This window comes from Halichoeres trimaculatus, unplaced genomic scaffold (assembly GCF_033239565.1).
Source record: "Halichoeres trimaculatus isolate MK-OKI-2021-1 unplaced genomic scaffold, fHalTri1.1 fHalTri1_scaffold_8, whole genome shotgun sequence".
Taxonomy (NCBI): Eukaryota; Metazoa; Chordata; class Actinopteri; order Labriformes; family Labridae; genus Halichoeres; species Halichoeres trimaculatus.
In genome coordinates, this window is record NW_027437186.1 from 9,322,682 (window position 1) to 9,335,539 (window position 12,858).

Sequence of the window (12,858 nt, forward strand, 5' to 3'; positions counted from 1 at the left end):
ACAAACAATTAGATATTACAAATAAAAAAAAGTTTGAAATATTTCACTGAATGTGTTTGAAATGTGTACTGAATCAATATGAGTTTTACTCTTTGAATTAAACTACTGAAATAGATTAATTTTCCCATGATACTCTAGTTTACTGAGATGTACCTGTATTTAAATGAATGAATGAATGAATGAATGAATGAATGGGTCCTCAGAAAAAAAAACAACAACTCACTATAAGTTGCGCCACAAGGATGAACTCACTCCTCACGTTCAGGGAAGTTAAGTTATACCTTTTCCTTCATTTTATACTTTTCATTTGTAAGAGTTCTCTGCTCTGAATAGATCAGGTCTTTGTCATCAGTACTACAGGTGATCCGCATACATCCAAGCCCCCTTCAAAATGCTACAACGAGAAGAAATATCTAAAAGAATAAGTTCTCCAGCAGCTACTGCGGGGGTACCAAAGGGACAGTCCAAAGACCAAAAGGAGCACAAGACCCCCTCTTTAATGTATTAATGCAGCACTTACACCTTCAGAAGTCAAAACATCATTTGTTGTTGAAATAAGTCCAGAATTAGTTGCTGTAATATGTAAGTGCTGATGTACCTAAATAACTTTAATATAAGGTATTTAGAGAGATCACAGCAGTATTTGAATTGATCAATAAAGATACAGAAAAAGAAATTATGAGAAATGTTTAAGCCCAAAATGTTTTAAGTAACCCAAAATGTAATGAAACAAAAGTAAGAATGCTGAGCCCAAAACATAAGCTTTTGCCCAAAATATAACAACTTGTACAAAATAGGTCAGCTATTACATTTTGGGCCTAATTACTTTTTTCAATCACAATTCAGGCTCATCACTTTCGTTACATTATCAACCATTTGTTACATTTTGAGTTGTGTTACATTTATTTCACAACAATTCAGACCCTAACGAAAACCTTTTTGAGTTCTGATGTAGCTTACAGCATCAGAATCAACATGAGGATGTATTTGTGCATGGGTGGAAACTGGAATATTTGCAGAGCATGACTACCACTAATTATTTTAAGAAAACCATCCCTAGTATGTAATTATGAAACTGATTGATGACTAATGAGTTATCAAGACAAAGAATAAAAAAGACAATGTCCTCAGTTTATATTTTATTGCTCATTCACACAACCATGCAAACCTTCTGACATCCATTTGTATGCACACAGTCTTCTTTTAGCAGAACAGGATGACTTCTTCTGAATAAATAACAAAGGGAGATTCCAGTCAAATCTACAAAAACAAAATCAAGACGTAGCTTTTTTTTCAAGTAACCTTCAAAATTAACCGAGCTAGTAAGGATTCTTTGAATCTGAAACAGAAGTTTTGACCACTTCAAAGGTTTATTACATAGCGAGTACACCAACACTGAATCTTTGTAACTTTTCTGTCTTTTCCCCAAAAATAAAGTTCAATAAGGCTAATTAAGTGTCAAATGAGGTCAAAACAGCAGAGCCCCATTCATGGACTGACTGTGAACAGTGCTTGAGCAGAGTAACCAGTAACACCAGTCTGAAAAAAGTAAAGTACTGCCATCTGTATAGGAAAGAGAAACTCTTTAAGTGTGTGTAGCGAGTGTGTGCAGTGCCTGTGTGAGTCTAAGTTCTCATTCAACACTTGGAGCATGCTGAATATGTCAGATTAAACAATAAGGCATTTGGAAAGCAGTCGATCTTTGAGTGGACTCTGCTGTCGTGCCCCACACTGCGTCTTCAGCTGGTGTAGTGTCTGCCTTGATTAAAGCCTGATTGGTTGTAATTTTGCCCACCATGTTGGAAGAACTGTTCAAACTGTCCTCCTTGGTTAAAATTCTGTCCCCCTCTCCCTCCCCAGCCTCCTCCTCCTCCTCCTCCTCCTCCTCGGCCTCCTCTTCCCCTGCCCCCTCGACCACCTCGACCCCCACCTCTCTCCTGATGCCTCCCACCATCTTGATGGAAATTGTCGTGGTAACCACCTCCAGCCCCGCCTCCTCCATGGAAGCCAGAGTCCTGAAAGCCTCCTTGGTGGGTTCCCCCTCCCCTCCCCCCTCCCCCCTGATAACCCGTATCTTGAAAGTGGCCTTGATTGTAACTCCCTCTCCCTCCTCCACCTCCATCTCCCCACCCTCCCTGCACCTTCCCACCTCTTCCTCTGCCCCCCCTTTCTCCATGTCCTCCTCCATGTCCTCCTCTCTCATACCCTCCACGTCCACCTTGGGAGTAGTGATCGTAGCCTCCCCTGCCACCTCCCCCGCCACCTCCCCCGCCATAGTGTCCTCCACCTTGGGGAGGGTCTTGACGCTTCTGCCAGGAGGGCATCTCTGGAGGTGGAGGCTCGATCTCACAGGGACGACCTCCCCTGTCAGGCACTCGACCCATGAGGACCTGAGAGAGACGCAGGTTAAAATCAGCAGGGTTCCACAGACCACTACATCAGTAATTTTGAGTTCTTCATCTGGTTTCTCAACAAAAAGCCAAGCTGATCATCCCTAAAGGTTGTAACTCATTATATGACAAGCACTACACACAATGTAATAACAAAAGTCAACATCTTACAATGGAGAGACAATCACACAGGAATCTTAATCAAAGAGCCAAACATTTCTTTAAATGTGACTCATGTGTGCCTCACCTTGTTGACGGCACAAGCAGTCTTCTCTCTTATCTTGCCACTGCTTGTGCGCAGGATCTTGGAGAAATCTTGTCGGGCAGCAAGAAGGTGAGCAACAGATACTTTACTGTTGGTGACGAGGGCAGAACGCAGAGGCTGGTAAACTTTGGCCAACCTTTCAGTATGTGACTGTGACAGAAAACAGAGTCTCATTTACTTTTTTACCCAGTCCACAATGAGAATAATAAGCACTGTGTTTTGGGGTGCTTGTTTTGATCGTTCCATTAGTGTATCTTATGATTCACGCCATTACATCCCCTTACAATCAAAAAGTAGTTTGAAATAAACGTCAACTGACAATGTTGTTGAACCTGTGCTTCTTTTTCAGATTTAGAAAGTAACAAGTTTCAACGTACCTTCGCTCTGTCAGACCAACCAAATGACTGAACGGTCACATCAAGACGTTTCAACAACATTTTTCTTCTCACACCGTACTCATTCACAAGTGCTTGGTTTATGGCTTCGATCTTTTCCTGAAAAAAAAAGCAGAAAGGAGATTTATTTACTCTGCGGCCATTTGTGCTGTGTTGCGTTGTGGTTTCTTAGTTTTTACCAAGTGCACAGGTCCGAGGCTCTTCTTCATCAAAGGCTCTCCTACATGGTGTGGTGGAACTTTACTGATGGCCTCTTTCAGCTGCAAAGAAACAGACATGCAGGAGTGAGCAGAATGGGTTAATCAATGATCAGCTGAAAAACATGATGCACGTTAAACTGCACTTAAAAATCTGACATGAATTTTACTGACAAAACTTGTAGTACTTGTTTGTTAAGGCATGCAGGGTTCAAAGAAAATGATTGTTTAGCAGTTTTTCAAACAAGTCAATTCCAGCTGTGTGTGACGTTATTGCGGATGGAGGGTCAAATAAAAACACTTTTGGTGCCTAACCTATCAGAAAAGTTCAGCTTATAGGCCTCCACAAAGATCTGGTCCTCTGGAAGGCAGAACTAAATTTAGACTGTAGCTCTTGAGGTCAAAAAGCCCTCCCGGTAAAATATACCTTCAGTTTCTCTAAGTCAACAGAAAACCTTACCTTCTTCTCAATCCCACTAAAGAACTGGAACATGGTGATGTTGGCTGGAGGTTTGGACATGCCCAGCGCCATGCAGATGCCCTTCAGCTCCTGGAATGCGGGGCTGCCTGACTCTTGTGCTTTCTTCTCTGGCTTGTTTACCAGGACCATCCTCGATGCTTCCAACTCTGACACCAGGAAGGCTGAAATCAAAAATTGAGTCTGGTTTAGACTAAGCTACTGTTACAGATGAGACTACTGAAACCAGTTTAGGAAACAATCCTTCCAGCTGGGACAGTATAGATGTAAAATATATGACCATTTTTTCATCTCCTGTCTATAGTTCTTGTCACTGCGTCTCTGCTGTGATTGATAGATCTGGCCTCGCAAAAAGCTGGCGCTCTCTGCTGTTGCAGTCGTGTGGGGACCCTAGACAACTATTAGCATGTGTCAATGGTAAGATCCTGATTACACTCCATAAAGAGAACTCTGAGCTGCAAAGCAAATGAATCCAATACAATACTAACAAACCCCAGGCTAACAGACAGAAGTCACTTAAGTTCTTTTAGCACGACCAACAATATCCAGGGAGCTGAGTTATGAAAATAAAAGTAATATTAAACTATTGCTCACTTTAGTTCATGATATTCAAAACTATAATATCATAATTATTAATATTATATCATTATTATATTATTATTATTATTATAATATAATCAGCCAGTTGAATAAATCTGGGAGAATCAATTTGATGGAACTAAAAACATGTAACTACACAGTTTGGTTTACATTAAAAGGTTTGCTAAACTTTACCTGATTGAGATTTTCCCCTTTTTGCATTCTAATTCTAAAAATCAGACTAATAGGTCTGCTTGAATCATTGTAATTATGTAATTTCATGCATCAAAGGGTTGGATTTACATTTATAGAGTGATTTACAGGAGAAATCAGAATATCGAGATATATATTGTGTATCGTGATATAGCCCAAAAATATTGTTTTTTGGCCATATCGTGCAGCCCTAATTCTGATTAAAACCAATCAGTTCTGCTACAGGTTGCAACTACACCTTGACATACAGAAAGGTTAAAGGGATAGTTCGGGTTTTTTGACAGGTTGTCAAAAACCCGAACTATCCCTTTAAGCATGTCTAACAAACAATGTTAATACATACAAAACAGGTTTAGCACAATCACAAACCCCGTGTTAAGCTTTAGGTGTGCCAGCAAACAAAATACAGGGTGTGTTAAACTTGGCAACATGCTGCAGTTATTATCCTCACTTTTCATTTACACTTGAGTTTGAACTGTCAATATCTATCTTCAAACACAAGATTGAAGATTAGTAACTTTCGATGATGAATTTGAGTCAAAAGAACAAAGGAACAGAGAATTTAGTTTAACCACCATCAGTTAGAAACATTTTAAGGGGTCTTCTCAGATTTTTACTTTGAGTTAGGTTGCCTGATCTAACCCAACAGCCTGCATTGTTGTGGCGAATGCTTAAAAATAGAAGAAAAAAAAATAAATGTAGCAAAATTGGTCCTCAAAATTCTATTACATGTCAGATAACGTACCACATTAAAAAAAAGGTGCTACTGATCAGGAAAAAACTGTCATGAAGTCAGAGAATCATCTGCTTCCACTGTGCATGAGCCTGACACAGCAAATAATTCATCCAACTGGTTTGAAGCAGCTGATGAGGCTGTGGACACCCCCACCCACCCCATGTGCACTGTGCAGCAAATGATACACAGTCAAGCTGACATTTGGCCAGATTTCAAAATCAGCAAACATCAGGTCAAAATCTGCCTCAACTTTCACAGTGCACGCCCAGCCTTACTGACTGTGATGTGTTTTAAGATGCCTCTTTAACAGTGAGTATTCATTTTATATCACAAAAACGACTTGAAATGACTCACTTTGTAAAACAGAGTACCTGGGAACATACAGACTGTTAGGTCTGTAGAGTGTTAATGTGAGCTACATAGGGATGGGTACCGAGTTTGGTACTTTTATAGGTACCAACCGAATTCTGGCAAAAATACCAGGAACCGATTCACATAAAATCAAAAGGTACCATGTTTAGGTACCTAAAAGCATCCTTGTGACTGTGAGGGAGTGGAAGAGTCAGTGATTTTCCATACTGGACATGAACACAGCATTGCAAGGTTATGTACTCAAGAATAAACATGTTAAATATAATAATAAAATTGCATTTTATCATTATACAAATCGATATTTTTCACCTCATAAACACAAAAAAGTACCAAAAATTGGTACCATTGTGTACCGATACTGATTACCAGTTACCGAGCATCGGTACCGTAACGTTTCAAATGTGAAAGTTACCCATCCCTATAGCTACATAATGTCATGCAGTAAATGTGTAACGTGGCAAAGTGCTGTCCCATTGGTAATACCATTTTGAGCCCTTGCAGCCTTGTACACTCAATCACTTTGCAGGTGACGTCAGTTAAGTCTGTAAGGGTCTAGGGGGGACACTGTTATTCAACCTTAGTCTTGTCATGTGATTTCAGCAGAGCTAACTCCAAACATCCAGCTGAGTAAAGTTTTGCTTATTCAGAACAACCCAAAATACTGCTCACAGAGTTCATATTCTGACATCTAGTGGTGGCTGCATGCAATATCTGCATGCACACTCTGAAGCCAGGCGCATAACAATATCATCTGCCGACACAGTCACACAGAGGGTGGGGTAGCTAAGTCCACACAAAGTGTAACAGACTTTATCCTGACCGCCAACAAGTCAATGACCAGTGTTTTGCTGCAGTTAAAAACTTAAGGTTGTGATCATACTCAAGAGCAGCAGACAGTCGGTCCTGCTGAGGAACCTCTGGGTGATGTCTCCACTGGTGAGGACAGAGTAGGGACAGGCGAGCTCTGACAGCAGACCACTCATCTCCAGCTGGAAGCTTTCAGCCTCACTCGGGGCTGGAAGGACAGACAACAATAAAGAATAGTTTCACATGATGGAAAAGCCATATGAAGCCATTCAAAACAAACCATTTGTTACACCACTATTTCATGCATGTGTCATGTTTTGAAGATTCGCTAAATGCTGCTTTCCACAAATCTTGCATGTATATCATGTCTCTGACTACTTATCTACTTGCTAAAATGTAGCCATGCTACCCTTGGTGTATTATTAAGAAATGTTTGATTGCAAAGTGTAATTTGCATCCCAATTCTTGTTTTTTCTCATTACACATTTGGTTTTCTTTGATTTGTTTATCTTAGGAGCCTATTTTAACCTCTGACCAGGGACTACCAATGGAAACTAGCCTTATGACTACAAAGATGTTAACTAAATGTATTGCTCCTGTAAACTAAGTAAATACAGAAAACCTTGTAGCTGATTTTTTGAATTTGTGAATTTCCCTTTTTAAAAACCAATAATGCTCAGAAATCTAACCTTACAACAAAGGCAATCACCCACATGGCAACAAAAGCACAAGCTAGTTCTTATGCAAGTACTACTTCAAATACTATTTTTTAACCCGACCTTATAGAAAGTAAAATGAAATGAGTATAGCCTGCAAATCCTCTCTTAGGATTACATATATCTACTTCTCAATTTGCCTGAAGAGCTACATACATAACAGACATTGGTAGGTGAATGTTTCTTACAGTTAGTAGCGTGGACATTTTCCTCCAGCTTGCAGTAAAGTCTGAGCTCTGAGATGATCCATGCACAGACCTTCGTAAACTCAGGTGAAGCTGCTCCTGAGCTCACAGCAGAATCCAGAGCTCCATCCTCCAACAGAGGGCCTTGGTACCTGCAGGAACACAAACAAGTACATAACACCATCACCATCCCAGGCTGTACATGCTGCCCTTTCTTATCAAAACAGCTTGGTGACGCTTGATAAGAAATACTGTGGTTTAGATTAGTGGAACAGCTGGGTTTGACATTTAAGATTTGCTATCTGTGTTTAAAAAAACTATTATGAAATCTGGTTATATAAAGGAGCTTGGCTGTTATAAACAGACTGATTCAAGCAGATAACTCAGCATATGACATATCCATGATATGATACGATATGATGTATGTGCAGCACAGCGTTTACCCATTCCCAAGAGAGCCTTTAAACTGAAATAGTAAGTAAAAACAGGCACTCCTTACAGGATTAATTTGAGAGCACTCCACTGTCGGTCTTTACATTAACATAATCTCCTGTCATTTGGTCTCACGTCTATAATGAGTGTTTGTACAAAAAGATAATTCAAAGTCCAAGCCGACACACCAACGTTAGCAACAAAAGACAGTTAGCCATTTTGCATAAGCAGGCAGCACTAAAATACGCTGGCTGAAATAGACATACAGGCAAACTAGCTGTAGCCTGTTATCTTCACTGCTACAGACATTTTAAGTTTCGTTTCTTACCCTAAATCTTCAAGGGATACAAGGACGTCATTCTCCATCTCTGTGGTCTGTCGTTGTGCTATACAATCACACACTGCGAGGTTTTCTCATCAGCCAGCTCAGCTGATACACGTTTTACTTCGATTTCTTCTTCTGCGGATTTATTGACAGAAAAAGAAACTAACAACCATCTGACGCTTTACCGCCACCTACCGGACGCTGTAATCACCCGCTGTTGGTTTACAAGCTTCTCCTTTATACCTGTACTTGTTTTCTCGTGCTTTAATTAAAGACAATTTGGACAATTAACATGAAGGAAGAAGAAGGAAATGATAATAATTTAGAACACTTTATAAGTAACACTGAAACAGAGTCAATTTTTGACATTTGCCTCTTTATTATTAACACTGAAACGAGATTGTTAACCCCCAAAGTGTTTTTTTTGTAAACGCTAATTCTCACTATCTGTCGAGATACACCAAGTACATACACCAAGTCTCTATGATAACATATTGTGCTGGGCGGTAATTTTAGCAGTGAGAAGACCCACATCGTAAAATTGGTCCGTGCGTTCTGAGACCCTGGGTGCTTCTCAGAGCTCCAAAGTTCCATCCTCGCCTCCTCCACTCGCCTCCTCCACTCGCCTCCTCCACTCGCCTCCTCCACTCGCCTCCTCCACTCACGTCTTAGTCCCGTCCACCAGAGATGCATGCCAGAGACCCGAGGAAACGAAGAGAGGAGAGAGGAGACGAGGAGGTTCATTTTATGAGCATTGAGATGCCCTCGCCTCCGTAGCATCACATGAAGCGACGTATTTTAATGATGATGGCGTCACAGCTGGACAAACCAGTCTGAACGCACTGGAGAAACTAAATTAAGGAAAATAATGTAAACAACAGGGCGCTCTACCGCAGAAAATTCATATTTTAGATCAGTTTAACATGAATATGTTCATGAATGAAAAAGAAAAATGTCACGTATTCCCAGGTCCAGATTGATAGTTTTTAGTTCTTATATTGGGGCAACGTTGTGTTCATAAATAATGTGTTTATTCTGCTATAAGCACTCAACCCCCCCCCCCCCCCCCCCCCCCCCCGCAATTATATTGAAATTTGTGGTAACAATGTGATCCTGTCAGTGGTCTCACACCAGCTGAAAACAACCATGTCAAATCATGCCACCTGAATCTTGTTTGGTCATTGACTTAATTGTGATTGCCTGTCACCAGGCCCCTATATAAGTTGGAGGTAATGCTGTACCCAAATACTTGCAAAATAAAAATAAGGGAGAAAATAATGGAGTTTATTGCAGCTGCCGCCGTCCTCAGGGGCCACTTACAACATCACAGGCGCAGAAGGCAGGGCCTGCGACATGCATTTCTGTGGTTTCATGAGGTATGTTGCAAACAAAATCAATTAAAACTGCAACAGCAGTGTCATCTGTAGCCTATGAAAGAGCCAAACATAAGTCCACTGCATAACATCAGACACTAAATACAAAGTGTGTAAGAATCTATACAACTTGGCTCTGAACACACAGTTCAGTTATTGTTTGATGGATCATACAGGTACTCAAATGTATTGGGAAATTGTTCAATCAAGTGTGGGAAGTAACCCAGTCTTCTTTGTCTTGTAGATTGACCACGAGCCAGTATATGGTCAGATGAACCTGCATGTGCCAGTCCTTGCTTCATTTTTTGATGGAAAGGACCTCATGGCTAGCTATAGACTGAGCAGGAAGTCTATCGAGGCCCTCATGAGGATCCTGCCATCAAAGACTGCAAAAGGCTGGTCACATAAGGTGCATGTTCTCATGACTGTGTACTGGCTGGCACACAGCTTATCATACAGTGTGGTGTCCCAGACCTTCCATGTCTCCATGTCTACAGTGTGAAGACTGGTGCACAGTGGAGTGGAAAAAATCGCAGCCCTGCGTCAGGAGGTCATCAGGTTGCCCACCGCTGGAGACCTGGAGGAAGTTGGCCAAACATTTTCCCAGCTGGCCAACTCTCCAGTGTTCTCCAGATGTGTGGGCTCCATTGATGGCTGCCATGTCCGCATCGTCCGAGCTAGATCCCACGTTCCCAACAACGATGGATGGAAGGACAGGTCCACGTCGTCACCTCCCAGCTCACACCAGAGAACCAGCACGTCATCCTCACCTCCTCCTCCTAACCTCGAGGGAAATCATCAAGCCTTACACCAGTTAGCATTGACATGCTACAGGCTACAGGCTGCTAACAACTGAGTTCACATGTAAACAATACAGCCATGGTTACATGTAGGATCTCCAGACAAATACAGGTGAAAAGTAGTAAAAAAAATATCACCGAAGCCACAAAAAGTTTGGTGTCCTTGACCAACAATGAACCATACAAAGTAATGATCCACTCCAAAAACAAAGATGACGAAAAAGAGACGAAAACAATTACAAGAAACGGACAGACGAGAGAGTTGCTGCAACAGGCAGCTACTTGGGCAGCGCCTAGCAACGATGACAGATTATGACAGATCCAGGTTGAACGTCTGACCCTTGGCAGTTTTGTAAATTAAAGTCAAATAGTCAAAGACTTTTTTATGAATATAATTACCTGTACAACAAATCTTTGGTCTGACATTTGTCTGTAGATATGATAAATGACAGCAAAAGCAATGCAATGAATATATTTATGAGAAAATTTGTTAAAAAAAAATATCCAAAATCATATTAAAAAAGTAAAATTCTTTACTAAATAACAAAAAACATTAAAAAAAAAAACACAGAAGAGCCTCAGGGACACATACTTGGGGCCACTATTCCTTGATAGCCAGCCTGTTCCCTGCAGAGACTGGTACCCCACGAGCTAATAAGCTACTCAGCTGGTTCCAGATTGAGCCCAACTGTGCTAGCTTCATAAACAAGTTTATGAATTTGAAATTTTACATATGCCTTCACTTGGGGCTCCAATCTCTCCAGGGAAGGAGCGGGGCCATCGAGGAAAAATTGATCCTCGAAGCGGGGAGGTTGTTGTGCAGGATGAGGAGGCTGGTCCCGCTGGGCCCGGTCGTCCCGGGGTGCTTCCAGGAGCAGTCTCTGGATCTCCCAGATTCTGGACTCCTCATCCTCCCGCAGCCTTTTAGTTCTCTTCCTTCCTGTATGTCAAAGAAACACAATGCATAAAATTAATGTGTGTGCCGAGTTCCTGGCTGATGTTCACCCAGGCCTGGTCCTTCCTGCGTGTGTCCTTGTATAAAGAACAGGACACATCACAGAGCTCTGGGTGAGCAGCCACTGTAATTATCAGTTTCTCCTCTATTATTGCTGAGTAAAGATCGGTCGTGCGCCAAAACCCGAGAATGCTCTGCGACAGTGATGATCTCCACACTGATAGGCTTTCCCGGCGCGCCAAGACACTCGCTCGCTCGAAAAGTTTAATAATTTCAACTCGAGCGACAAGCGTTGAGCGTTCTTTCGCCGCTCACCACTTGAAGCCGCTCTATGCTCGCTCCGACGCAGCGTCAATTTGCAGTTTTAAATAGACTTTGTATGTAATATCAACGCGCGAAAAATTTGCTACGCTTTTACTGGGTACACACTGTGACATCAGGGTACAGCCATGGTTGGCCCTGAATCTATAGAGGTGCTGCACTTCACTTTACAGAGAAAAATGAGACCACAGTATGGTCTCTTTTTTGCGTATTCATTTGATTAGTCATGCACTACAATTTTTTAATGTTCTAGAATTCAAATTCTTTATTTTGGGACCATAAGCAGATACAAGATTAAAATGCGATTAATTAGATTATTAATTGCAAATCCTGTAATCAATTAGATTCACTTTTTTAATCGCCTGACAGCATATACATATACATATATATATATATATATATATATATATATATATAGTAGGGTTGCACATCTCTTTAAGATAGATGATTCGATACACATCTAGATACACAGGTAACGATTCGATTCAAAAACGATATATTTAAAAAACAGAACGATTCGATGCAATTCCATACAGTATAGGGATGATATGATTCGATTACATACAACTCTACGGTTTACATTTGTTGATGTGTACATAAATCTTACATTGTAAAAAAAGAAGCAAATTCTATAAAAGTTATCTTTTAAAGTATTTTCAAAATTTTAAAAGACCACATTTATCCTCAAGGATGCTGTAAGGCACTGGCAAGTATAAGATAAAATGACAAACAACAAAAGAATCCCATGTCAAAAGTATTTATTTTCACAAATAGACCAAAAAGACTTGCTGAATGATCGTTCTTTTTTGATGGGATCAATACAAAAATGAGAAAATAAAAAATATATATATTGAAAAAAGAACAGAAGTATTGGCCTTCACTTCAATCAATAATAAAAAATAAATAAATAGTGCAAAGCTCCTGAGATGACAACTTTCTTCAAAAGTTGCAAAAAATTTTCCAAGCAAAGATAAGTAAAAACACTTTGCCACATTGGTGCAACTAAATGCTATTAGGCTGGATAAGTGAACAATCCCATTCTCAAAATACCATAACGAAATTGCTTATTTGGTCAAGTCTTTGAACTGCAGAAGTAGGCTACAATAGCAACAATGCAACAGTTCAACCTGAGCAGTGTTTTGAACACTAGAGGTAGGTAACAAAGGTGCAACATTTAAAAGTAAAGAAATTACCAACTGAAAAAATTAAGCAGCAGCCCTAGAAAAAGGATTCACAACACTGGTTTAATCAGTCAATGTTAAATTAAGATTGACTTAACATATGTGCTTCATATGATTGACTTAACACAAGGGATTTAT

The 12,858-nt window shown here is 40.5% G+C and overlaps 1 protein-coding gene across 1 annotated transcript; it reads right to left on the reverse strand.

Moving 5' to 3' along the window:
* Nucleotides 1-1,104: 1,104 nt before the first annotated feature.
* Nucleotides 1,105-8,228, reverse strand: fam98a (family with sequence similarity 98 member A). The gene is made up of 8 exons (XM_074675722.1): nt 8,094-8,228; nt 7,337-7,485; nt 6,506-6,640; nt 3,708-3,889; nt 3,230-3,310; nt 3,033-3,149; nt 2,638-2,805; nt 1,105-2,390 (listed from the first exon to the last, which is right to left on the reverse strand). Exons 1-8 carry the CDS (start codon nt 8,129-8,131, stop codon nt 1,740-1,742), a joined length of 1,521 nt encoding a protein of 506 aa, XP_074531823.1. The 5' UTR covers nt 8,132-8,228; the 3' UTR covers nt 1,105-1,739.
* Nucleotides 8,229-12,858: the final 4,630 nt, after the last annotated feature.

Coding starts and splice junctions, on each gene's coding strand:
- fam98a (XM_074675722.1), bottom strand. CDS start 8,131: ATGGAGAATGACGTCCTTGTATCCCTTGAAGATTTAGG. Junction 3,890..6,505: donor CGACTGTCTGCTGCTCTTGA/GTATGATCACAA, acceptor TTTTGATTTCAG/CCTTCCTGGTGTCAGAGTTG. Junction 3,150..3,229: donor GCCTCGGACCTGTGCACTTG/GTAAAAACTAAG, acceptor TTTTTTTTTCAG/GAAAAGATCGAAGCCATAAA.